At 34.9% G+C, this 27540-nt stretch overlaps 1 protein-coding gene across 4 annotated transcripts in view; it reads right to left on the reverse strand.

Moving 5' to 3' along the window:
* The window catches only part of Smc6 (structural maintenance of chromosomes 6), an 83243-nt gene that overhangs the window by 4696 nt on the left and 51007 nt on the right, over positions 1-27540 (reverse strand). For 3 of the 4 annotated variants that reach the window (XM_042680840.1, XM_042680842.1, XM_042680843.1), the window contains 14 exons: positions 26838-26984; positions 24888-24976; positions 24558-24722; positions 23864-24042; positions 22355-22559; positions 21806-21920; positions 21321-21481; positions 18538-18673; positions 17735-17815; positions 16308-16478; positions 13310-13447; positions 12129-12274; positions 8013-8138; positions 5226-5331 (listed from right to left, as the gene is read on the reverse strand). In XM_042680840.1, the coding sequence (XP_042536774.1) occupies positions 5226-5331; positions 8013-8138; positions 12129-12274; positions 13310-13447; positions 16308-16478; positions 17735-17815; positions 18538-18673; positions 21321-21481; positions 21806-21920; positions 22355-22559; positions 23864-24042; positions 24558-24722; positions 24888-24976; positions 26838-26984 (1965 nt within the window). The remainder of the gene's footprint in view (positions 1-5225; positions 5332-8012; positions 8139-12128; positions 12275-13309; positions 13448-16307; positions 16479-17734; positions 17816-18537; positions 18674-21320; positions 21482-21805; positions 21921-22354; positions 22560-23863; positions 24043-24557; positions 24723-24887; positions 24977-26837; positions 26985-27540) is intronic. The other variant, XM_042680839.1, reaches the window with a different exon arrangement.

The following is a 27540-nucleotide window of genomic DNA, read 5'->3' on the forward strand; positions in this document are numbered from 1 at the left end:
AAGAAATACTTTTATCTTTACCATCAGTGTTTCCAGCTTGTTCATTTCAGAACTACTGAGGTAAATTGCATGTAAGAAATAACCTCTGTGATGACTAATAATTCTGAGCACTATTCTATGTGCACAGTCACCACTGGATACCTTAATGAAGAGGTTATTTAGTATTTATGCCTTTTGGCTAGTTTTAAATGTGTCTTAATACTTATTATTCTTTAAAAACTCTAGGTATAATGGAGTAGTTATTTTAATAATGTAAATGATCACCTTTGGTTATTGCTTGTTGTGTCCCACTTTAAAAATCCTCATAGAACATATAGGTAATGTAACTATTGTAACAACTGTATACACTCATGGAATACACTGTTTTAGTTACTACTGTACTATCTGTATACATTTATGGAATACTGCAATTTCCACGCATGCATACAGATCAAGTCAGGGTAGTCTACATTTATTGTTTCTTGAATGCTTGGACCTTCTCTCCTCTAATTCCTCATAAAATATGTAGTAGGTATCTGACTATGTTGTGAACACTTTGGACTTCTTGTATCTAAATGATTTGGTATTTACTGTCCAATCTTTTCCTTAGCCTCTTCTCCCACACTTTATCCAACCTCTATCATTGTATGTTCAGATCACATATAACAGAACTTGAGTATTTATCTTTTTGTATTTGGCTCCTTTCACTTAACATAATGTCTTTCAGTTATATCTCTTTTGTCACAAATGCTTTCTTTCCTTTTGCTTTCTTTCTTTCTTTTTTGCCGGTTGTGGAGCCTGCACTCTGGGCCTGGGCACTGTCCCTCAGTTCTTCAGCTCAAGGCTCACGCTCTACCACTTGAGCCACAGCGCCACTTCCAGCTGTTTCTGCTTTATGTGGTGCTGAGGAATCGAACCCAGGGCCTCATGCATGCAAAGCAAGCACTCTACCACTGAACCACCTTCCCAGCCCACAAATGCATTCTTTTATACGGCTGAATGTTATAGACTGTGTGTGTGTGTGTGTGTGTACAACACATTTTCTTTACACCTCTAGATTCCAAGTCTTGTCTACTGTGAACAGTATTCCAAATAACAGTGGAATGTAGGTACTTCTCTAATACTGACTTTATTCCCTTTTCTATACCTAGAAGTAGTACCCTGTTGGGTCATATGGTAGTCTTGTTTTTAGTTTTTTGAGGAGCCTTCATACTCTTCTCCATAATGACTGCAATAATTTACATACCTACCAGCAATGTATGAAAAATATGTGGGAAGTCTGGTAGCTCATCCTGGAATCCTAGCTACTCAGGAGGCTGAGATCTGAGGATGGTGGTTTGAAGCCAGCCCAGGCAGAAAAAGGGCATGAGGCTCGTATCTCCAATAAACTACTCAGGAAAAGCTGGAAGAGGTACTGTGGCTTAGGAAGTAGAGTGCTAGCCTTGAGAACAAAGAGGCTCAGGGACAGCACCAAGGCCCTTAGTTCAAGCCCCAGGACTGATGAAAGAAAAAAAGAGAGAGAGGTGGGGGAGGGAGGGAGGGAGGGAGGAAGGAAAGAGAGAAAGAAGGAGGGAGGGAAGGAAGGAAAGAAAAAAAGAAAGAGAAAGAGAGAAAGAGAAAGAAAGAAAGAGAGAAAGAGAAAGAGAGAGAGAGAAAGAAAGAAAGAAAGAAAGAAAGAAATTTCAAAGACCTCAAAACCCAGGCAACAAAAGAAACAACTTGGAGCCGGGCGCTGGTGGCTCACGCCTGTAATCCTAGCTACTCAGGAGGCTGAGATCTGAGGATCACGGTTCAAAGCCAGCCCGGGCAGGAGAGACCATGAGACTCCTATCTCCAATAAACCACCAGAAAACCGGAAGTGGCGCTGTAGCTCAAGTGGTAGAGCGCTCGCCTTGAGCTGAAGAGCTGAGGGACAGCGCCCAGGCCCAGAGTTCAAGCCCCATGACCGACAAAAAAAAAAAAAAAAAAAAAGAAACAACTTGGATTATATCAAACTAAGAAACTTCTGAACACAAAGAAAGCAATTATAAAACGAGATAACCCTCAGAATGGGTGAAAACATCTGCAAGCTATTCAAATGGCAAAGGATTTAATAATCAGATTCTGTAAGAAACTGAAAAAAATTAACAATAATAAGTAATGAAGAGCCGGGCACCGATGGCTCACACCTGTAATCCTAGCTCCTCAGGAGGCTGAGATCTGAGGATCGTGCTTCAAAGCCAGCCTGGGCAGGGAAGTCCATGAGACTCTTATCTCCAATAAACCACTAAAAAACTGGTAGTGGCACTGTGGCTCAAGCAGTAGAGCGCTTGTCTTGAGCTGAAGAGTGCAGAGGCAGAGCCCAAGCTCAGAGTTCAAGCCCCAAGACCAAAAAAAAAAAAGTAAGGAATGGTGGATATGGATGGGATTGGGAAAGACAGAAGAAAACAATGGAAACAGTGATCAAGATGCATTATACTGATAATCTGACTTAAACTGAAACCCCTTAGGTTTAACTAATTACAATAAAAAAGAAATCCAATTAAAAACAGACAAATGATATAAAGGTACATTTCTCTGAAGAACAAGTACATGAGAAACTGTATCTTTAGCCATCAGTAAACTACAACACAAAACCAAAATTCTATGAGATATCATTCCAGCTTGACAATGCCCCCCCCCCCAAAAAAAGCTGGCTAGCAAAGATGTAGAGAATAGGGAAGATATTTTCTTTTAGAAATTTTATAGGGAACATTTATATAGAACATTTTAATCACTTTTTTGCACTCACAAAAATATTTGTGAGTCAATATTTACTTTTTTCCCCAAAGGACACTCAATAATTTGAACCCAATACCAATGTCCCCCATTTTCTCCTCGGCTTGTATAGTGAATTTTGTTTTTCACTATAAAAGCATACACAGATGGTATGCCACAGGTTCTCTACTGTATTGTTACTGTACATTTGCTTGCTCTTCTTACAACTATGCCTATTTATCCTCATTCTATAGCTTTTTCTACTTGTTTTAAATAATAGGCATTTCCTTTCCTAGCTTCCTAAGAGCACTAATGTCTGAACTATCTTTTCTTCTAACATACATACACAGAGCTATATATTTCCTTATTTTTATAAAGAAATAATTTTATAAGGCCAAAGTTATGTTGAACAGGTGTCAGTGGCTCATACCTGTAATCCTAGCTTCTCAAGAGGCTGAACTCTGAGGATCGCAGTTCAAAACCAGCCTAGGCAGGAAATCTGTGCTACTCTTATCTCTAATTAGCCACTAGAAAACCAGAAGTGGAACTGTGGCTCAAAGTGGTAGAGTTGGCTAGCCTTGAGCCAAAGAGCTCAGGGACAGTTCCCAGGCCCGAAACTCAAGCCCCAGGCAAAAACACACAGACACACCGACATACACACACTCTATGCTGTCTTCTACAAGCTTTGTTTTATGTTTTATTTATTAATGCTTAGTTCAAAATTACCTCTAATTCCCATATGTGATCATTTACAAATGTGCTACATAATTTTATAATTTCAGAAACTTTAGGTTATCTTTTAATTTGTATTTTCATCCAACTGTGTAATATACTACATTTGACTTCAATCCTTTGAAACTTACTGAGATTAGATTGTGGCTAGAAAAACGGTGCATTTCCTAAACATTACAAAATCTACAATGTATGGTAGTTTGGTAGTTGTACAGCTATGCCAATTTTATTAGCTATGTAAATCTTGTATAACTTTACTGACATAAAATTGTTTCATCAATTACTAAAAACTTTTAAAAGTTCCAACTATATCTGACAATTCTACTTTGCCTAGTCATTCCATTTTTAATTCTGAATCTATTTTATTAGTTATACATAATTGAAGTGTTTTGAAACATCATGACTAAGTAATACTTCTTGTGCAAACTCCATTTCATTATCAATTTATCAGCTTTCTTTTGGCTAATACTTATGTGGAATGTCTATTTTCCGTATTTTACTTAGGATTTTAGGCTATTTACCTATGTTTTTTCTGTTCCATTGATTCTCCTCCCCTTTGTGCCTTTAACTGAGTCTATTCTATTCCTTTTATTTAGTCTCTATTATAGATTTTTTTTTCAAAATTCTTCCAGTAGCTACTCTAGAGATAGCAGGAAATATATCTGATATATATATATATTAATTTATCTTAATTTAGCATTACTTCCTAAATTGTGAATCTTTAACAGTTTAACCTACTATACATTTTTATCATCTTAATGTGCTGTGACATATTTTCATGTTACATTTCATAAACCTCTTAAAACATAAGAACTGTTTTAGACAGCCAAAGCTGTATTTTACACTTACATTTATTTATTTATTTATTTATTTGGGTCCGGTCATGGGCCTGAACTCTGGGCCTGGGCGCTGTCCCTCAGCCCTTCAGCTTAAGGCTAGCGCTCTACCACTTGAGCCACAGCACCACTTCTGGCTTTTTTCTTTTTGCTTATGTGGTACTGAGGAATCGAACCCAGGGCCTCAGGCATGCAAGGTAATAAGCACTCTACCACTGAGCCACCTTCCCAGCCCTACACTTACATTTATACATTTATCTTTTGCAATGATCCCTTTGCCTTTGGTAATTCTATATTTCTATCAGGAATAACTTTCTTTTCACTTAAAGGTATTTTTCAGTAGTTTTTGTAGGTTTAATGCATTTTTTTTTTAGCTTTGCTATATGAAACCTAAGATATTTCATTTTTATTTTTGAATTTTTGCTGGTCGTAGAATTATAAATGGCAAGGTTTTATTGTTTTTTTTTTTATTCCTTTAGTAGCACTTTAAAGTCTGTCAAATGAAGTTTGTCTTCCACAATTTAAGCTGTGTCCAGTGGTGCATGCCAGTAATCCCAGCAACTCAACAGAAAGAAAGCATCTACGGTCAGTGTTATTACTGTTCCTTTTCATACTACCATTTTGTTTCTTGGCTTTCAGCTATATGACTACACAGTATCAAGGGTGCTTTACACTGAATTAATCCACTTGCAGTTTGCTGGAATCTCTGAGTTTGGGTTGATGTGCTTCAGTTTTGAAAATTCCCAACCATTATCTGCAAGTGCTTATTCCTCGTTCTTTCCTATAGCAACTCCAATATACCCGTATTATGAGAATAAATAAAATCTTAGAAATAAGTGCTGCCATTTTCCAAGGATGTTAAATGATTATCAATGGTTTTCATTAAAAGAAAAGAAGCTCCTAGTATTCCTAATAATTAAGATGCAGAGTCAAGATACTTACTGATATAGTAAGAGTTTCACTCTTGTGGTCAAAATTCATTTTTCCACAATAGGCCCGCTGAGATAATAAGTTGTCAAAGTATAATTTGCATCTTAAAGTCAAACACCTTGAAATAAGAAATTAGGCACATTAAGAAAGATACATGTCTGGCAAAGCTTAAGAACAGAGAACCAGGCTGAAACGTTGACACTGGCTGTCTACTTACATGTAGGTTTAAGGTGATTTTCCCCACTTTTATATTCATTTCCCCCCCAGATTCTAACCAGTTTGCTTTTGTAATGAATACCTATAAAAATGAATAAATCTATCATCCCATATTTAATATGCTCATTACACCTGTCAGCAGACATAAATGTACAAATCATTCAACTAATGTATATATAAGGCAATGCTTCCCAAATACATAAGACATAAATTGTGTCCTTAGTATGAATAAGTATATTAAGATAAATAAAACTGCCTGTTGATATGCCTGTCTCCTCCCAACGTCACAGCAGCACAAAGGAGAAGGGAAATCTCTTGATCTTAACTGTATCTCATGCATTGCTTGACACAATGCAAACCTCCTCTCATCCATTACTGTAGATTAGATGACACTTTTATAAGAATGTTTCCTTCTTCCTCAATTTTTAATTTACTAATCTACCATTCAATTTTAGGGTGGAGTTAAAGACCCTTATTTTATTCACTGAATCCATTTTAAACTTATCCCTACCATTCATTATTCTTCTCATTCTGTCAACAACTAGATAAAAAGTATTAAAGTTTTCAGACTCTGGGTGTCAGGTAGCACAGGCAGTTCTAGTCAAAGATTCCTGAATGACTTTGGGCACACACTGAGCCATGTGGATGTGCCCCATTACTTCTCACAGAAAGAGTAAAGAGAGTGGATAGTAAGTGTTGGATAGAGCTTGAATTCTGGGGAGCAAAACATCATAGGGGAGATACTATGGGAGAACTGCAGAGGATTCACTAAGGTCCTGCTCCAGGCTGGAGCTCTGCACTGATCAGTACATGAGGAAAGAAACATAAGGAAGAAAAGCACCATGGAAGCTCACACAGACCCAAAGAGTTCAGTTCCACAGGCTAGAGTGAAAATCTCCCAGTTCACAATGGGTGAATATAGTACTCAGCAGAGTACTATATCTCAGAGTTAGGGTACAATTAATCCCTGACAAAGCTGAGTAGCAGCCTAAAAGGATAAAATTCATTGTTAATTCAAGTTGTAATAATGTACCTATAAAAATGGAGTACAACTTTCAATGTTTCCAGCAAAGTAATAATCAATGTCAGGACCCTGATTGTATCATAATACATTGCATACAGGTACCCTATAAGACAATTACTATGTGTCAGTTAGAAACAAAAATCATATTCAAAAGAAAACCCAGCAACTAAAAACATGGATTTCAAAGTTGACCTATAGTTTAGTTCAGGAATGTTGCCAAACATATTTATTTTTATATTTTTCTCTAAAGGTCCCCACAAAAACTACAGGTAGGTATATTTACATTTTTATACTTATTTCTACAGTCTTAAGATTATAGAATTTTAGGTATAGTTTAGGTATAGTTACTAGGGCAGTACCTTTGGGGAAAATAAGCAAGTGAACCAACTAGTACTGCCTTGGATTGAGTATTTATATAATTATCCTTCCTTATGAATTGTCCTTTGGTTTTAATCTCACTTATGATACTAATTAGAGCCAACTTACCAAAGAATTTATACATCTTTTGATATGTTATTAATGTTTGGTTTCCTCGGTTTTAAAATCACCTATTCAATCAAGTACCTACTATATTTTGTACCAAGTACCTACTATATTTCATAAAAAGTCATAACAAAACGCTGAAACAAGGGCACAGGATGACCTATTGCAACAATGATGTTCACAGGACAGTATATTGGAAATGAACTTTATTTACAACTTCGGGCCGGGATGGGGGGGGTAGGGGTGCGAGGGTGAGGAGTGGGGAAGGTGGGGGAGGGAAGGGATAGTGGGACAACAACAAGGAAAGGGGTAATAATGATCCACAAGTAATATACTCATTGCCTTACTCATGTAACTGTAACCCCTCTGTACAGCGTCTTTACAATAAAATAAAATTAAAAAAAAAGAAACACTGGAGATACAGCAGTAAATAAAAACTTCTATATTTATGCAGCTATATCATTCTAACAGACCATGGAAATCAACTGAGATACTACCCCCTAAGATAGCACTCCTAAACTTCCATATCCTATAAGAACATGGAATGTAAAAGGGGAAAACAGGATATTTCAGAATTAGGAGTTTCCACTAAAAATAACCTATTAAATTAGAAACAGCATGTAAAAGCTAAACAGAAAAGAGTATCTACTAGCCATGCACCAGTCTCTCACATCTGTAATCCAAAGTACTCAGGAGGCTAAGATCAGAAGATCACAGCTTGAAACCAGCCCAGGCAGAAAAGTCTATGAGACTCTTATCTCCAATTAACCAGAAAATAAACCAGTAGAATAAGTATGGCTCAAGTCTTGGGCAGAAAGCTAGAGAGCACCTAGTCACTGAGATCAAGATCCAGTACCATCATCCCTCAAGAGGTATCTTGCAGAATGGGAAAACTGGTTTAAGTTTGCTTAATAGGTACTTTTGATCAGAATTCTGAGTATAGAATCCTAAATACTAAAATCAAAGCACAATCATAACTGCTGTAACTGAACTGTGTAAAACTCATTTAGCTCAATTTTATAATTTGTAAAGGTAATGTGAAATCTAAAAAAATACAATATGTTTAATATACTTACCTTCTAAACTGCTGATATGTTTTGAATCTATGGATCATTATTTCTTCTAGTAATTTAATAAATCTTCTTAAAGTCCTTACTTTATTATCCAGATCAAGATAGTTTTCTCTTGCTTCCTGGTACTGCCTAATTAATATGAACAAAATATTCAGTGAATAAATATCATGGATACACAGTAAGTAGAAAATTTAAATATTTTACAGAGACAAAAAAGATGCCATCAGCAGCTGATTTCATAAATTTGAGGCCAAAATATATTTTCAGAATGGCCCCATGATACAGAATCAAGACAATGCCATAACTAAATAGGAAAAAACCCAGTCCATGCCATACAGAAGGAAGAGAGAGAAAGTGAGTAGGTGTGGCCCAGAAATGGCAGGTGTTAAAGAGAAAACAGCAACTATACATCTTCTAAAAGTGAGGGGGTCACATGGTAAGAAAGGCGTTCAACAATACAACCCCTAATTCCTCAACAAACAAGAAAGGGACAGACAAGTCATGGCAACTCAGAAGTACCAATATAGAAGCCATCCACCGACACCACTGCACATGACAAAGAGATCCAATCCTGACTAAGTATGAAAGGCAACTTTGGATCAGGCTTACATAGTAACTCCTTTCATCCTCCTTCAAATAACCAGTTCAAGAAAATCTAGTTGATTAGGAAATAAGTTACAAGACAGACACAATTATGGCATTCATACAAAGATAAAAATATCAAAATTCTACAAAAAACAGAAGAATGGGATTCCACAAAGCAGGTGCAAATTGTAGCCGAACACCATGAATTAAAAAAAAAAAAAACCCAAGAGGTAAGTGCTACTGCTACCAGAAACAAATTTCTCAAAGCAGAAACAACTCATAGAATAGTTAAGTAATAAAAGTGATAACCCAATAGTAAGAGAAAGTAAAGTAAGAATTAGGGAAAACCTAAACCTAAGGTAAACAGGTAAAAGATTACACTAAAAGTGTATTAGCATACCATTTCTTGAGCACAAGCAAGATACTATATACTTTATTGGTAAGGCTGTAAGGGAACAAGTGCTGATGCAAATGCACAAAGAGCATCCACTCTGTATATCAAGGAGATTGAACTATGTCTGACAAAACAATCTATACATTTATGTTTTAATAATGGAATTTTTTGCCGGGGGCGGTGGCTCACACCTGTAATCTAATCTACGCCTGTAATCTAATCTACTCAGGAGACTGAGATCTGAGGATTGTGGTTCAAAGCCAGTCCAGGCAGGAAAGTCCATGAAACTCTTATCTCCAATAAACCACTCAGAAAACCAGAAGTGGCACTGTAGCTCAAGTGGTAGAGCGCTTGCCTTGAGGCTGAAGAGCTGAAGGACAGCGCCCAGGCCCAAAGTTCAAGCCCCATAACCGACAAAAAAAAAAAAAAGGAATTTTTTTGTGTGAAAGCAAATATAGGTATTGAAAAATATGAAATAAATACATCCCCACATCACAATAGTTCATTGTAGTATTCCCTACAACTGCAAAATCCTATAAATGATCTAAATGTATTACTAAGAATGACTAAAAAACTATGGTAAAAACGAACCATGTGTTGCATATATGTATAGTGTACAATAAAGCTGAAAAAGAGTAATACCAATAAATGAGTTTTCAGAATATGGTAAGTAATGAAAACAAAGAAGTTTGTCTATATTTTGTGAAATAGAAGCAATAAGGAAAAAGAAAGAAACACAAGTGAACCTGGCTATTTTTACATGGTATGAAAAACAAAAGAACTGCCATCTATAATGGGAAGGTAGAAGGATACAGGACAGAAAAATAAATGAAAGAAAACTTGATTTCAGAACAATGATGTTAACTTCTACACATACTCCTCTACAATGAAATTAAACAAACATGGATTGGTGGAATCTAAAACTTAATGCAAGTAAGAACTGTTAAAAAAGTATTTTAATTCCTGCTAATTACTACTACTACTACTACTACTACTACTACTACTACTACTACTACTACTACTTACTCAAAGTGAGAGAGGAAGGTCCAGAGCACAAGAGAGAATTACCCAAGTAACTTTGGCAACCAGTTAAGTTTATTAACACTAATGAAAACTTGAAAACACTTTTAGATCTGTAGGACTGATAAATGTTAATGTCACTGGGTGTCAGATTCCTGGTGTGAAAGGCCAGAAACCTAGAACAGGGTGAGGCAAAAACAAGCTTCTGTGGGATCACATTGTCATTGCAGAGCCACATGATTTTAGCTCACTGAAAGAACCCTGGAAGAAATGTCAACCGTAGACACTTAGAATCTCTACAAACCACATTTTGTGATATAATACCCACACTGAAAGGAACCAGGAGAAATGACTCTTGGAGAAATGACTGATTCCAAAGCTAGTAAAAGGTAAAGAACGGGCTTACAGCATGTTGTCAAAATGTAAAGAAATAGCTGGCAAGCTCAAGACCTGTAATTTGAGCTACTAAGGAAGCTGAGACTTGGTAGGATTGAGTTTTGAAAAAGTCTGAGAGTCCATTTCCAATTAAGCAATAAAATGTGTAACTGTAAGCATGGCTCAAGTGGTAGAGCACCAGCCAAGAAAATCAAGCAAGAGCTCAAGCCCATGAGTTCAAGCCCTGGTACTAGCTTGAAAAAAAAAAAAAATAGAAACAAAGAAATGTTCAAAAACAACTGAGAAAGCTTAAAGAAAAATCTTAAAAAAAGATACAACTTAGTGTCTGCATAAAAATGAATAAAACTATGGTTATAGCTCATTAATAAGACAGGTATCCATAAACCAAATATAGGTAACAGTCAAGTACATAAGTAAATACATATCTATATGGGGGGAAAAGAAGAGAAAGAGAGAGAGAGAAAAAGAGAAAAAGAAAGAGAGAGAGAGAGAGAGAGAGAGAAGAAAAGAGAGAGCTCGTCCTTACAAGTGAGTGCTAAACCTGGCAGTGGCAATGAAACAGAAAAGTTACCATTTTTGCAACTAGCAAACTAAAGATTGGGTCCTGGAAGAATCAAACACAAATCTAGTACAACTGTATGATGAAAAGCAGGATATTAGCAGTCCTGCAAAGTGTCTCTCTCTAAAGAATGCTTGAGCAAGTTTCAAGGGGAAATATAGTGAAACATATAATGAAGAAACCAAATACCTTTACTGGACGGTCAAAATTTACATCACCAGTAAAGGTGGGAGACAAATGTGCTTCTGGATGTGACACTCAGAGAAGCATCATCATTTATTGTAAGATCCTGACCAATAATGAAACAGTAATCTCCTTAACAGGAAATATCAGGTAAACCCAAACAGTACTCTGCAAAGTAATATGACAATTAAATGAAATATATGATCTCAGACACTAAGAAACTATAACGTTGGAGTCTGACTGGATTTTATCAGTTAAAATGTCCTACATTTTTATATTGTGGTTACAAAAGAGGCTGTTCTAGTTCTTAAAACATATCTTAAAAGTACTAACAGGTATAGGGTCATGGTATATACAACATGCTAGTGCAGAAATATTTTTAAGTGTATGTGTATAAGTCTATATACACACTAAAATACACCCCCCCTTTCAACAACGCTTGTATTGCTATAAAACTTGTGTTTTGTAATAATGTAATATATATTAATGTCAACTGAATCAAAATAATTTCTGCATCCCATACTTTATTAGTTTTGTACAGGGAAATTCACTAGAACTGCATAGTTGAGGACCAATTGCTTCTTATTCTTACTATTACATGTTTTACAATTGATTAAAACAGAATTAGCATTTGATCTTCCTAACAGCCTTCTAAGGTATAATAATTATATTCATTTTGCAAAAGGAAATTAAAGGTTCAGGAGATAGGTAATAGAGCTACTCTTTCTTTAGAATCTGCTCAAATTCTATTAAAGTTTGTTTTTAATCACTGACTTAGACTAGATTTTAAAGTGGCTTTTAATTGTTTCACTTGTATTTCTAGTAAAGCTGAATATTTTGTCTATATTTTACCACATTTACAAAGTAGCTCTAACTATCGACAACAGTAGCACTTCATCCAACTTAAAGATTTACGTATAATTTTCAGGTTGTAATTATATGCAGAAGATACAATAACGTAGAAAAACTACAAACCACTTACTTCATTATTTCCTCTCGATCTCCATGGCTAGCATGTTCAGCCTGTATCTTTTGTCTTAATCTATTAATTTCTTTATCTAGAATTGATGCCGATTTTTTTACTTCTATCCGCTCTGGGCAAATCTGTCTTGCTTGTGACATTTTCTCCTGAGAAAAAGATATTTAATATCTCTCAACTCTTTTGATATGACAATTTATCATTCAACTTGTGCCAAACAGGTTTTTTTAAATTTTTGGTGGTATGAGGGTTTGAACTCAGGGTTTCATGCTTGCTAGAGAGATGCTCTTCTGTTAGAGCTACATCTTCATCTCTACAACTTGTACAAAAATATGCAACCTAAAATGATGGACTGAAAATTTCAATTCTAACATAAAATTCTGTACTTCAGTTACATGTAACTATACTTGAGGACACAATCCATAGCCATTATAAATCTTTAAGACAAAAATTCCACTTATGTGTACAACTTTAGTTATTTCTAACATCTCTAAACTTCATATCAAAACAAATTTAAAGTGGTAGACAGAAAAGCCTTGGCCCCCAGTGTGCTGAGACCGGATATAGCTTTAGGGATGGACTCTGAACACATCAATGGATTGAAAACACAAACTATCACAGTTAAAAATAATGAAGAAATGCAAAACATTTTCACATACAGTGTCTCATTTTATATTCAAAATATGTACAGTGTTTTTAAACAAGAAAATAGACTACAAAGTTCAATTTATTTTCCTTAAGATATACAAAAGCCATGCTGGAATCCACCTCCTCTACTTATAAAACTGCTTTGATTCACTCTAAACACAGGACCTTGCTTATCAAGAAGCATGACTGGTAGTAAATCAGATTCCACCCCATATCCCATTTACTGGGAAGAAGGGATGTCTTTTTCTGACACAAAGTAGCTACCCACTTGCCAAGCCAGGCATTTATGGAGCCATGTATGTGACTACCACAATCACTGAGAAGCAACATGGGACAGTTTGGCCTGGTTAAATCTTTACCTTTCAAGAGATCCTAAGTCTCTTCTTCCTCTGACTCATCTGAACAATTATTTTATGGGGAATAGAAATTCAGACAGTGTGTCTGTTTCTGGGAACATGAGAAAACGCACTTTAATAATAATCATGACTAAAGTTGTAAACAAAATAAATTACAAGGAAAAGAAAACAGTGGATAACCTCTAGCTCCTTTTCTTTCAGGTCAAGTTCCCGTTTCTTTTTATTTAAAGTATTCAAGTGTTCTTTCTGTTTATCTTCATAATGCCGCTTCCCTCGTTTTTGGTTATCCACTTCAGAATCAGCAAGGTCTAATTCATCCTGTTTGAATAAAGCAAAAAATAATCTTGTAAGAAAGTATTATTGTATTTAAAGTAGGTGCTAGCCACCTGTAATCCTAACTACTCAGAGGCAGAGATTCAAAAGTACAATGTTTGAAACCAGCTTAGAAAGAAAGTCCAAGGGATTTCATCTTCAACTAACCAACAAAATGCAACTGGGGGAATGGCTCAAGCAGTACAGCTGCAGCTCGGAGCAAGCAAGATAAGGGAGAGAGTACAAGGCCCTGAGTTCAAGCGCCGCACACACACACATGCACGCACGCATGCACACACACACACACACACACACACACAGATTGTTTTTTTAAAAAACAAGGGCAACAAATTGTGAATATTTCAATCTAGGTATAAGATTAAACATTCAATAAAGCAGGCAAGATTATGGTGCCTGAGGAGGCAAGTGCTACAGTTTATGTTCATGTGCGACTAAACAGAAGTTCCTGAAATTAAAAAAAAAACTACATATATTCCAATTCTTACATGAAGTTTCCATAAAAAGTGCTTGCTTTCAACTTAATTTTAGTAAAGAAGTGAGCTTAAGTGGGGTAGAGGAGACCCATGTTAATCTTAAGAAACTTAAAACAATGAGTGTTATACTCAATACTCTCCTCTTAGCAGTACTTAGCACACCAGTTCCCTGTGCAGGGGATATAACTGCGTGTTGTATGTATGTGTTCTTTCCAATACAGTGTACATGATAGCTTAATTTCTAAATTAGGCACAGTAAGAGATTAACAACAATAAAATAACAGTATATATAATAAAAGTTCTTGTGAATATGTTCTCTCAAAAGACTAAAAATAAATATTCCTACCTACTTTTTTATACTTTGGTTAGCCATGTGTAATGAAGTGGCAGAGTGGAACTGTGGATAATGGAAAATCTAAATGCATATAATTCTAGAATATGTGCAAACCACAGTATTAGAAAATGAAATAGTGACTACTGAGAGGTCTGCAGCGAAGTGGGGAGAAAGACTAACAAAGAATGAGAAGAAATGTCTAGGCATAAAGATTGTAGGGATGGTCTCAAAGGTTTATACTTGAGGAAACTTAACAAAGTGTACATAGCTATGTCAATAAAACTGCTAATCCTGACATTAGAATAACCAAACTAAATTTTGATTAGTTTCTTCATGCTTTCTGATCCCAGAATTGGTCACATAAACTATAATTATCATATTTAGCTTCAAGAATCACAACTCTACTCAGAGAAATACAAACCATAACATCATGAAAAAGAGCATGTGGATATCAGGAAAGAACGTAACTTGAAAAACACCTCAAAACTGAAAATATTTGCCTTATGTAACAGGATTTACATGATCTCCTAAGGTACAAAACAAGTAAATGCACAATTGTTTATAAGGTACAAAACAAGTAAATGCACTATTGTTTATACAGCTAAAAATATGTATGTTATCACATATGATGGAAGTTTGATAATACATAACTCCCATAAGAGAGTTCTCATAAAACATTATGAAAGACAGGAATCAACTGCCTCTTCACTTCCAACAGAGTAAGAAATGGGAATATCTTATGTTAAAGGAGATACTACAATGTTTATAAGACAAAATGTGTAATCATTAATTTTAAATCAGTTTTTGGTAGAAACTTTTTTTTTTGTCAGTCATGGGGCCTGAACTCTGAGCCTGGGAGATGTCCCTGGGTTCAACTCAAGGCTAGTGTTCTTCCACTTGAGCCATAAAGCACCACTTCCTGCTTTTTCTGCTTATGTGGTGCTGAGGAATTGAACCCAAGGCCTCATGCAAGGCAAGGCAAGCACTCTCCCACTGAGCCACCTTCCCAGCCCCAAACTTTTAAAATAGATAAAAAGGGAGCCATTCACCTTATGAAATAGAATGAAAAAGTGAAAAAACACCCCAAAGGTTATTAATAAGTACACATCTTATAGTTTGGGATTTAGTCTTATATTTTTAGCAATATTTGTGTGTCCTGAGTACTGCTGAATTTAAGAAAAAAAAAGAAAGTACTTCATGTTATTTTTTTGAACAAATGAAAGTAAGAAGCTGGGTGATGCCTGTAATTCTAGCTCCTCAGGAGACTGAGTTTAAAGCAGTTCAAAGCCAGCCCCAGCAGAAAAATCCTCGAGACTCTCATCTCCAATCTCCCATCAAAAAGCCAGAAGTCAAGCTGTGGCTCTAGTGGTAGAGTGCTAGCCTTAAGTCAAAAAAGCTCAGAGACAGCACTCAGGCCGTAAGTTCAACAACAACAACAAAAAAAGAAAGTGAGAGAAATATTAAATAAAAATCATTTAGTGATATGGCTCCTGACTTCTGGGTAAATCCACATATTAAATCAAAACTTAGTGTCTAAGTTATAGCCTATAAATAAATAATACAGTGAGCTATTAAAAGGAAAAACAATCATTTTTTTCTTGTCTGTAGGATACTTAAAAGCCAATTTTAAAAACTTAGCAAATGTAAAAGTCAACTGGATTTACCCTAATGTCAGTAAGATATGCTAAAAAGCAGGAGTTGGGCAACATTTCTATAGCAATTAGTTGTGAGTAGTAGCGTAGGTGGGATAGCAGAAAAAGACATACAAACAGATGTATAGACACCAGTTTCTGGCTCTGGGGGTAAAATTACAGAATAAAAAGGTAAAAAAAAGTTATAATCCTCTATGGAAACAGAAAGGTATGAATACACTTTATTTTTTTTTTCCTAAACAATTGATCTTATTATGAAAATATTGATCTAATTACATACCACCTCATGTGGTTATATTTGTACTGCTTTAAGGAAGATTCAGTAAATTCTTTGTAACTAAACATAAACACACACACACAGAAAACAGAGTAACAGTAGCATATACCTTAAGTGGATCTGCCATCTCGGACAGCTGGTTAATTTTCAATTTCATTGCATCATACTTGTTTTCCGCTTCTATTTTCAGACTTTTAAAATGTTCCATGTTTTCTTTTTGTTGCTCCATATTTTTCTCAACCATTTTCATTTTGATTTTATTTTCTTCAGCTTCATCTTCCTGACAACATTTAAAAAACAGAATTAAAATATTTATGAAAATATATATACACATAATTCTCAAAGAAAAAAACTCCAGGTTATAGGCAAATCAGATCTAAGATAAAATTAGAATCTTTGCTTTCATATCTTTAATGGTGAATTAGAAAGTAAAAGAAAACTTCGAAGTAGAGATGCCAGTTGGCAGGAAAGGTAAACATATTCTACTTGAAATCACCATATAAAGTAGTAATTCTTATTCTATCCTCTCATTGTTTTGAAAATAGACTAAGTAAATGTGTGTGTAGACTTATACACATACACAGTGTGTCTATTGCCAAATAATGTTTTACATATTATAAACTAAAAATAATTCAGGATGCAATCCATATATCTAGGAAACATGATCTGTGACTAAAAAGAAGAAAAGCAAAAAGTTGAAAAGAAGTCCACTAGGAAATCCCACAATTCTCACTAAGGCTGTCAGCCTTTGTTCACTATTGCTGAAACTTCAGTGCTTCAAATGCGGACACAAAAGAACCACTTAACAAACATTCATTGTAACAACTATGCCATTTGCCTAAGTTACTGTTTATTACCTCCAGAGAAAGTTTAGCTGGATGTCCTAAGCACAGTGGATGTCTGAAAAACTTACAGAAAATTTGAGAGAGAAAACAAAGTAAAACTGAGTGAAAGGAGTCAGTGAAACCTCCACCCAGGCAGATTGATGGTGCTGAACTACGTCATCAAGGCAGTCTATTTTGATGGCCACTGTTTACAACTAGTTCTTAAAAACTGTTTATATGGTGAAAGACAAAACGCAATCGCACATGGAAAAAATACTAAGGAATGTGATAGCTAAACCCCAGGTACTTTCAAATTTATGAAAGGCGATAGCATTCATAAAGAGTTGCTACAAGTTAAAGGACATTGTTAAAAGACAGAGACTTGATGGTTATTCTTTTTTTTTTTTAATTGTGAGAATACCGTACAGAGGAGTTACAGTTACATGGGCAAGATAACGAGTACATTTCTTATCAAGCATTGCTGCCTCCTCTTTGTTTCCCCTTCCCATCCCTTCCCATACTCCTCCCCCCCACCCCACCAAAGTTGTAAAGTTCATTTTTCAACGTAACGACTTGTACATCTCATTGTTGCAATAGGTCCACCTGTATCCCTAGTAAACGATTTGTTTTTTCCCTTCCCCTCCACAAATTATACCAATTCTTAATGACCGTTTAATCCTTTAGAATTTAAACTGAAAAAGAGCATTCTTACCAAGGTTGCAATATCTACAGATTGGTGTTCTTCAATATTCTCAAGTTCCCGAATTTCAGAAATAGTTTTTCTTATTTTCATCTGAAAGGAAAATGTTCATAACTTATTAACATAAACATAAATAAAAACCATAAGCCTTAGAATGTTTTAATCCACAAAGCTCTAGGCATGCATTATGATACAGAAGAATTTCATAGTTTGCAAAAGAGAACACTACTAGTAAAAAAGATTTATAAATAAAATTTTGGCAGGATCAAACTTATTGCTCATGAAGTCCATGTAAATAAGACAAGTAATCTATGAGCATTTACAATGACCGCCGAAGACTCAGAGATGAGTAAGACATGTATCCTATGTAGGGATGGAAATATTACAACAAAACTTCTTTATACAGTTAAACTACACTAATAATTTTTCTTTAGCAGGGGGCAGTACTGGTTTGAATTCAGGATATCAAACTTAGTGGATAGATATAGAGCCTCAATCACCTTCTTTTGGCTTTATTTTGTTAGATAGGGTCTTGTGCTTTTACCTAGGCAACCAGGACCACAATTCTCCTATTTATGACTCCCAACTAGCCTGAATGACAGACAGGCAACTATGACTATATTCAGCTTCGTGGTTCAAACAGGGTCTCCCCAACTTTGCCTAAGCTGCTTCAAATAGCAGTACTCCCAATCACTTCCTTCTGGGTAGCTGGATTACAGTAGTAAGCCACTGAGCCCAGCAAGAAAAAAAAAAAATTAAAGATTTTTATATTAAGTTCAAAGTGATAAGAAAAATAAAAGGACATTTTGTTTTACCTTTAACTCTTTATAATGTAGCTGACACCTTTTAAGAAGTTCATCGTTGTGTTTAATATCTTTTTCAAGTGCAGACAAATGTTGGTGAAGTTTTACTATCTGCGCCTTCTTATTTTCAACTTCATTCTCCAAATCACTTGAAGGAGAGTACCAAAAATACTTATTTTTCCAATATTACAAATACTTTAGAGCCCTTCCAAAGAAAAGTTTATTTATAATAACTTATTCATATTACCTTTTTCCATTAAAGTAGTTCCATAACCATGCCAAGTTATAAATAACATGAAAATTATTACAGAAACATTAAAAAATACCTTGTAAAAACTGTTTCACTTCTTTTGTAAATAAGTGCTTATGCTAAGAATTCCTGTTACAGGCATTGTGTATAATCATAGCAAGAAGCAGGAACAGAATGAAGACACAATCCCTGAAAAGGGGGATAAATGAACATTTTATGTGGTCAGGAGCCAGGTGCTGGTGGATCACACCTGTAATCCTAGCTACTCAGGGGGCTGAGATCTGAGGATCACAGTTCAAAGCCAACTCAGGCTGGAAAGTCTGTAAGACTCTTTATCTCCAATGAACCACCAGAAAACTAGAAGCGGTACTGTGGCTCAGCTGATAGATTGCCCTTCGAGAGCTGAAGAGCTCAGGGACAGAGCCCAGGCCGAGTTTAAGCCCCACGAATGACAAAAAGAGAAAAAGAAAAAAAAAACTGTGCACAGGGATAGCATACATCCAGAGAAGTACATGAACACAGAGGGAGTCTGGAAGAAGAAACTGTAATCTCAAAAGTTTCCATCAAAAAAAAAAGACCTGACAAGGATCACAACTAAAAACAAGTTTCCATCAGCTAGCTGGGCCAAGTAGGAGAATAAAGAAATACACAAAGCAGAGAATGAAGAGAAGAGGTTACAGAGGTTACATAGTAGTTCAAGACTTCTTGTTGCTGAAATGGTAAGATAGCATTTTTCTTTTTATTGATACATGCACCATACATAAAATATGTACTGGTAGTAAATTAACTGTGCTACCTTTGTTTTCTTCAAAAAATTCAGTAAGTTTTGCTGAGTAGATAATAAACAATAAAAATGAAGAGAATGAGAAGTGGTGTGCTATTTCTGACAAAAATGAGAACAGATACATTTAGTTTAATTCTACAGCATTTAGTAAGAAATATTTACTCAATAGTAGATGTTGAGGGGCTGGGAATGTAGCTTAGAGGTAGTGTGCTTGCCTAGCAGGCATAAAGCCGTGGGTTCAATTCCTCAGTACGACATAGATGCCAGAAGTGGTGCCATGCCTCAAATGGTAGAGCACTTGCCTTGAGCACAGAGAGGCTCAAGGACAGTGCCCAGGCCCTGAGTTCAAGCACTGGGAGCAGCAAAAAAAAAGAAAAAATAAGTGTTGACACCTTTATGAACAGCAATTTGCTGGGAGTAAGAAAGATCAAGTAAATAACATTATTGTAAAGTTTTCTGAAAACTGGGAATAAATTTGAGGGACCAATAGAACTCATTCATAAAAATGTTAAAAATTTTTGTAAATTTTTTGCTAGGGTGACTAAATTTTACCCGTGATAGTGCTTCTCTTTAGTTTTCAGTTCGTTTTAACAGGAGAACAGTTCCTCTCTAATGAGATGTGTAATGTCTGACCTACTAGAATAGTTGTGTGGCGGGAGGAGATGTGCTCTCCAGCAGCACTCCCTCTCCTGCAGCGGCACATTATGTCTGTTCCACTGCACTAATCCAATGACCAGCTGACCACTTCTCTTACCGCACTGGGTAATCACTAAATATTGGTTGCTTGCAAGAAAAATTAAAGAATACAATTTGAAAAGCCTAATTTAGAAAACTATCAATATATTATTTTGGCAATTCAAAAATGCAAAGGTATTGTTTTATAAACTGCACTAGGGAGCTTGCTTATAAATAGCATGTACTTTTATAACTGGAAAGCTCATTGAGATAATAAATAAAACCAAGTGCCCAATTACTACCCAATGGGCACTGAACTTTTTCCTGTTGAACAAATGCTCTGAAACATTCCAATTCATTATTTTATACTGTTCTTATAATCATATGCAAATGACCAATATTATAAAAATTAAAAAATCTATTACAACAAAATTCTCCTGTCTCCTTTATATACTCATTTAGAATACTTTACTTTTTTTTACTTCAATTTACCTAATTTCTTTTAAGTTCTTTTTACATCTCCTACATCATTAATTCAGATTCAACCCATTAATTCACCAGCTGTATTCATTTGGTTGAAAAACCCTTAATTTTTTTTGAAAAACCCTTAATTTTAATGGCACCCAAAACTTCGTGTACTCTTAAAGTATCACTAAATGCATTATTAGTTTTACTTAACTTCTTAAGTTTTTTTTCTCTAGCCAATTTATTTTCCTAGGCATGTATTTTAATTATGTCAATTGATATTTATTAAAACAGTACAATTCGAAGCACCAAACGTAAGAGCTTCAGACAGAATGTAGGCCAGTTGGCCATATGCAACAGTGGGCAGTGATGAAGCTCAGTCCTTTGAGCTCTTTGTGGACAGAGAACAATGAATTCTGAAGCCCAGAATACTGTTGTCAATGTGATGAAGGAGAATTATTACAAATCCAGAATGTCACATGCAGGTAAACAACCTTTTAACCCCATAAAGAGACAAATTATAGGAAACCAGTGAAAGAAAACACCAACAGTGATATTAAAGAAATTAAACCCCAAAGAAAGCAGTGGGAAAAATATAGTAAAGCTAAACTTGACTACAACCTTATTTCAGAATCCACATCTCTGCTTAGGAATTTAGGTCTTGTATTTTCAGATGAATAATAACGTCCTGAAAAAACTTGATCACCATCAGCAGTAAAAGCTTCTCTACAATTTTTAGGCGGCTTTTGGGACTGCATTATTGAACGAGCTACGGAATTATTCTAAACAAAAAATACAAGGAAAAATATGTTTGAAACAATGCCAAAGTATTTCTCATGGATACAATTTAAAAATATTACTTCTCATTATTTTCAGACAACATATTCTTATTTAGGTAGTCAAATGAAATACTTAATACTATCCATTTGTGAAATTATTTCACAAAGAAAAACTTAAAAGTTATATTGTTCCTTTAGGTAGCAAACATAAACCTAAAGCTTTATTATTTTCCATAGATTTTCTTATGACGTAAAAAAAATAGCTTATCAATCATTCTATGATGACAAAGGAACAGTAATTATAAAACAATCTTGAGTTTGGCTTACTTTGATTAGCAGCACTGTCTCAATGCCCCTCATGTCGATCAGGCTATTTGCAACAACTGCATTATCTATTTCTAAAGCTGTCAGAACTGTTGGATACTCTGGATGGTAAGCAGCTCTAGGAGACAAAAAGGGTCAAACTTTATTTACCAAACTTTAATCATAATACATAAATCTCAGGCATATAAAAGTTGTGCGTGTGTATATATAATGTAATTTCATACACATAAAAGTTGTGTGTGTGTATTGTATGTACATGCACCAGGGCCTTCCTTTAGGACTTTTCTATCTACTTGGTAAGTCTGTTATCATTTCCTTCATCAATAAAATTGTTATGCTATACTTCCTTAACATGTAAGCACCTCAGGGTTATTAAATAAGAACCTGCTTATAATGTCTAGGACCATTAACTACACTGAAGGTATACAGGCTTGCTTGGAGAAGTTTTACAAATCAGTATGACATATATGGTAAACATTCAAAGCTATTAAACTCTTTCCAATATTGCATATGTGACTAAGCAAAATCAGAGACAGTATATAATCTGATTACCTGTGTCTTACATCATAAACTTCATTCCGAAATTCAGACACTATTATCTGTGGCCGAGGGGTTCCAGGTGGATAGAACCTTTTCATTAGTGACTGCAGTACTCTTTCATCAGCATGATTATGGCAACAATAGGCCTGTAGAAGTCCTTTTAAACAAGATTCAATAGCCAAAGCAAGCTCAGGGTCTTTAGGATAAATGCAGGCTCCTAAATGCGACAGCAATTGTAAAAATGTCCATTAGTACTTATTTACAAGTGTCCATTAGTACTTATTTAAAAATATTAATTTTTTAACAGTTCATAAGTGACTTTATTATTTCCATATAAAATAGTTCAAAAAATACCACAGATCTCCTTTGAACTACAAGGGGGAATCCCCACATGAATCACTTGCAAAAAGGAGAAAACACCAAATCTTGTGAAAAAAATCTCATAAACATCAACAACAGCTTTTCCATGTAAGTTTACACAATTCCAGATCTTAAAATAGTGTTCTGAAGTCAAGATAAATGATTTACAAATAAATTCTTTGTTATTTTATGTGAAATTAGTCAGTATCAGAATGTTAGATTTAAGGATGAAGAAAACAAGGCTCATTTACTGAACTAGATCATGATATGTATATAGGCTCATTTCTACTTAGTGAAAGGAGATTAGTTACTGGCACAGCTAAATGCAGTTGTTTAAAAGTAGAAAGTATACCCATAACTTCATCAACTAATAACATATAGAATTAGAAAACACTTGTAGGAGTATTGATTAAGAAAATTCATGAATAAACACAGACTTGATCAATAGGAAGGACTCAGAAATCATGCTGTCCAACTTAAATAGAAACAAAGAACAAAGTCATTTCTTAAAGATTCAGGTGTTTATTTTATGCCAATTTTTTTTGTTTTGTCCGATCAACTAGTATTTAAATCAGTTGTGATTACTTATTTGTTCAGGAGAAAATATGGACCATATTATTAACTGTATTATGTTTACAAAGTTCTCTTTCTTCAGTTGTTTTATGCTTTAAAATTATGAAAGTAAAATTAGAAAGCATAAAGCAGGTTTCTCATTATTTTTAAAATATATATGTACATATTTATAAGATTATGTCTTTGTTGCTTTGTATGTCCCTCCCCCATGGTATAACCCCTGCTTTCACTATATATGATGTTGGTATATGTGGAGGGGAAGGGAAAAAACAAATCGTTAAAACAGGGATACAGGAGGACCCATTGCAACAATGAGATGTACAAGTTGTTATGTCGAAAAACGAACTTTACAACTTTGGTGGGAGGGGATGGGGAGTGGGGGGGAGGATATGAAGGGATAGGAAGGGGAAACAAAGGAGGAGGCTACAATGCTTGATAAGAAATGTGCTCATTATCTTACCCATGTAATTGTAACCCCTCTGTACAGTATTTTCACAATAAAAAAAATATATATGTACAATCCAAGTCCACATCTTCCTGTGAATAGGAGTTATGTTTATTATATTCTCACTAAGTAGTAACAAATACCTAAAGGGCCTACAGGTTTGTGGGCAAAATGTCCCCGTCTGTAAGCATCATCTATTGCTTCCAGAAGTGCTGGAACATGCGAACCAAATCTTTTTATTCGATCAGTTTTACTATCTTTCAACTCTTTTAGTTGCCTCTGATTGTAGTTCATTGCTTGCTTCACATCGAATTCTTCTCTCCTGAAAAATGAAAGTACAGAACCAAAACAGGCATGGGATAGGTATATAGAAAAGTTTAGCTTCTATTCATTTATTAGCCTGCATGTTAATAAAACAATCCATCTAATCAGAACTCATTATTTGAAAATAATTTTGTTACCAGACTCCTAAATATTCAGGAGGCTGAGGTTCAGAGGATTACGGTTTGAAGGCAGTCCAGGCAAAAGAGTCAGAGACTATCTCTATAATAACTAGCAAAAACCAGAGTTGAAGTATGGCTTAAGTGGCAGTGGCAGCCAAACAAGCAACCCAAGCTATATGAGGATGAGTTCAAATGCCAGGACTGGGGAAAAACAGCAAAGTAATAACCTGAGAATCCCCAAATGACTCAAGAAGACAGACTCTGGGAAAACACTTTGAAAAGATCGCTTATTTGTATAAGAAATGTACCAAACAACAAAAAAAGTATGTTTTATAAGCAGCAAAACTACATGATGTTCAAATAACTAAATAGATTTTAAGGATTCTGAACTTACCTAAGTCTGTTATGCTCTTCTTTGTACTTTTCTATAGCTTGCTGGAATTGTTCAATTTCCTGATTGACTGAATTTTCCTGATCCTGTAAGGACTTCACTCTCTCTTTTAACCAACAGATTTTTTTCTGCCTTTCCAATCGCTCAGGTTCCAAAGATTGATCACTACTAACAGTAAAGAGTAAAGTAGGAAAATGTCAAATTAAAAAAAGATATATTCCAACACTGAAAAAGTATAAAATATCATTAATAACACAAGAAATATAAATACTACACTGCACTTAAATTACTTATTTATGACAAGATATGTGAAAATTGTAGAGTAACTCTTACCTTTTCTTTAGCTCTTCAATTCTTTTACAGAGCTGCTCATCATCTTTTTTTAGTGCTTTATATTCATTTAGTGACCGATTATACAAAACCTAACAAAAAATTGGACATATTGTAATAATTTGAAAAAACAAATATTCCACTCAAGTCCACTTTTGGCTAATTTCCAAAATTAGAGGCTGCATTATGTACAGAAATATGATTTTATAAGAAAGCACATATTTAAAACCTCTACATTTTTTATTAATTTATTTTATTATTGTTATGGAAACGATGTACAGAAGGACTATAATTACAGTTATATGAGTGAGGTAATAGGTATATTTCCTTTGTACAGTATGTTCTGTTCCCTCATGCTCTCTCAGTCCCTTCTTCCCATCTCCACCTATGAGTTGCATAGTTCACTTTCACAAATGTCCAGAGAGTTCCACTGCTGCACTTTTCCACCCGTTTTCTCCTAAAGATATACACTTGAATATACCATACGTAAGAAAAAGACAGAATCATCAAAAAATATAAATATAAAACTAAAAAAATTAAAATAAAAAATAGAGGTCTTTTATTTCCCTATCTTGTTCATTTATGTATATACATATATATAATTTTATGTTAATATGAAGAAGTGCATAGGCATTGTGCCTTGAATATCCTCTTTTGTTCTGTGTAGGAGGAGCTAGAATCCTGTATAATTTATCATATCCCAGTGTATTTTAGATCTAATTTCTATGTATCAGAGAGAACATGTGCCATTTGACTCTCTTAACATAGCTTATCTCATTCAACATGATTGGTTCTAGTTCCATCCATTTCCCTGCAAATGACATTATCTTACTCTTTCTAATGGCTGTGTAAAATTCCATTATAATATAGGTAGCATATTTTTTAGATCCATTCATCTACTGTGGGGCATCTGGCCTGTTTCTCTATCTTGGCTATTGTGAATAGTGGTAGCAATGAACACTGATGTACAGATTTCTTTATCATATCCTGGCCTTTGATGTTCAGGGTAGTTGTTCAGGGGTGGTATTGCTGGGTTATAAGGAAAAAAATCTATGCTTAATATTTTGAGGAACCTCCAGACTGATTTCCAGAATGGTTGCACTAGTTTACATTCCAACCAATAGCACAGTAGGGTTTTCATACATCCCCAACAAACATTTGTTGTTGTTCAAATTCACAATGTTGGCCAATATAACTGGGGATGAGATAGAATCTCAGAATTGTTTTCAATTTGCATTACCTTTATGGCCAGGGATGATGGTGAGCATTTCCTCACATATTTCTTTGCCATTCTTACCTCTTCTTCTAGAATTAGATTATTAACTTATTAGTATATGTATTTCTTTGCCCGTTTAGTTAGTGACTGGTTTATTAGGTCTGGGAGAGGCTCCTTGGCCTTTGATAAATTGCTGGTAAAATTCTTTTCCCAATTGGTTGGCTGTCTTTCTAGTTTAGTAACTATGTTTTAAGCTGTACAGAATTTTTTTGTTTTGATGTAGTCTCACTTGTCATTTTTCATGCCTTTCTCCTATCTGTTGTGCCCCTAACTCTTTTCAAGAAATTTCTACCTTCACTGTAAGTCCTAATGTTTCTCTTATTCTCTCTTGTAGTGTTCAAAGTTTGGGGTCTGACAAATTCTTTGATCCAACTTTGATATTAGTGCATGGAGACAAATAGGGATCCACTTTTAGTTTTCTGCATATGGATGGCTAGTTTTCCCAACAGCAATTATTGAAGAGGCTGTTTTTTTTCCCCCATTGTATATCTTTGGCTCCCTAATCAAATTATCAGATAAAAAAATTAAGTGAATGGTTTCATTTCTGGGAAACCTCTACATTTTTTAGAGTGAAAGCACACAGTTTTGACCCAGGTCACCTGACAGAGAAGGGCCAAGTAACACAGTCTTTACATTTCTATGGAGTTTGTAATATTCAGATTAAACATCTCTCTTACCTCAGCTTCATTGAAAGTTCTTTTCTTTTCAGTGAGATCAGCTTTCAAGGCCATACATTCTGGGGCTCGTGCTTTTGTCTCTTGACTAATCTTTTCTAATTTATCTTGAATATCTTTATATTTATTTTCTGCATCATTAAGTCTGACCTTTAACAAAATAATATTATTGAAATATTTCCTTCTGAGAAAAAAATTTTAATTATGTATGATTTATATTCCTATAATAAATTTAATATTACTCAAGACATCAGATAAACATACATAAAATACTAAGACATAATTTAATTTGACCCACATTTAGTTAACAACAAGTGTTAATTTCTGAGGTTACAAAGCTGTAACAGAAAGTCTCTCACTCCCAGATGATCAAATAACAGATGATCAAATTTGCATATAGTTTACTCCACAAGCACGTGGAAGGCAGGCCGGAGGGAAAAATTAAAGATTGGAGATGTTAATAATGTAGAACAAAAATTTTAAGGGACCAAAATGGGACACTGACAACATGGACCATACATTTAACTCCCTGTCTCAGGAAATCTAGCTTCTGGGTTCTAAAATTCAATTTCCTTAAAGTTCCCTTAACACTACTCTAATTGACTATTATCCTAGTACTCCTATATTTCTCAATGAACTCAAGAGTAAAAGCTTTATATTCTAGTACTTCTTGTCAGAAACAAACTTCCATCACCCACAGGCTTAC

This window comes from Dipodomys spectabilis, unplaced genomic scaffold (assembly GCF_019054845.1).
Source record: "Dipodomys spectabilis isolate Male_0828 unplaced genomic scaffold, ASM1905484v1 ptg000066l, whole genome shotgun sequence".
Classification (NCBI taxonomy): domain Eukaryota; kingdom Metazoa; phylum Chordata; class Mammalia; order Rodentia; family Heteromyidae; genus Dipodomys; species Dipodomys spectabilis.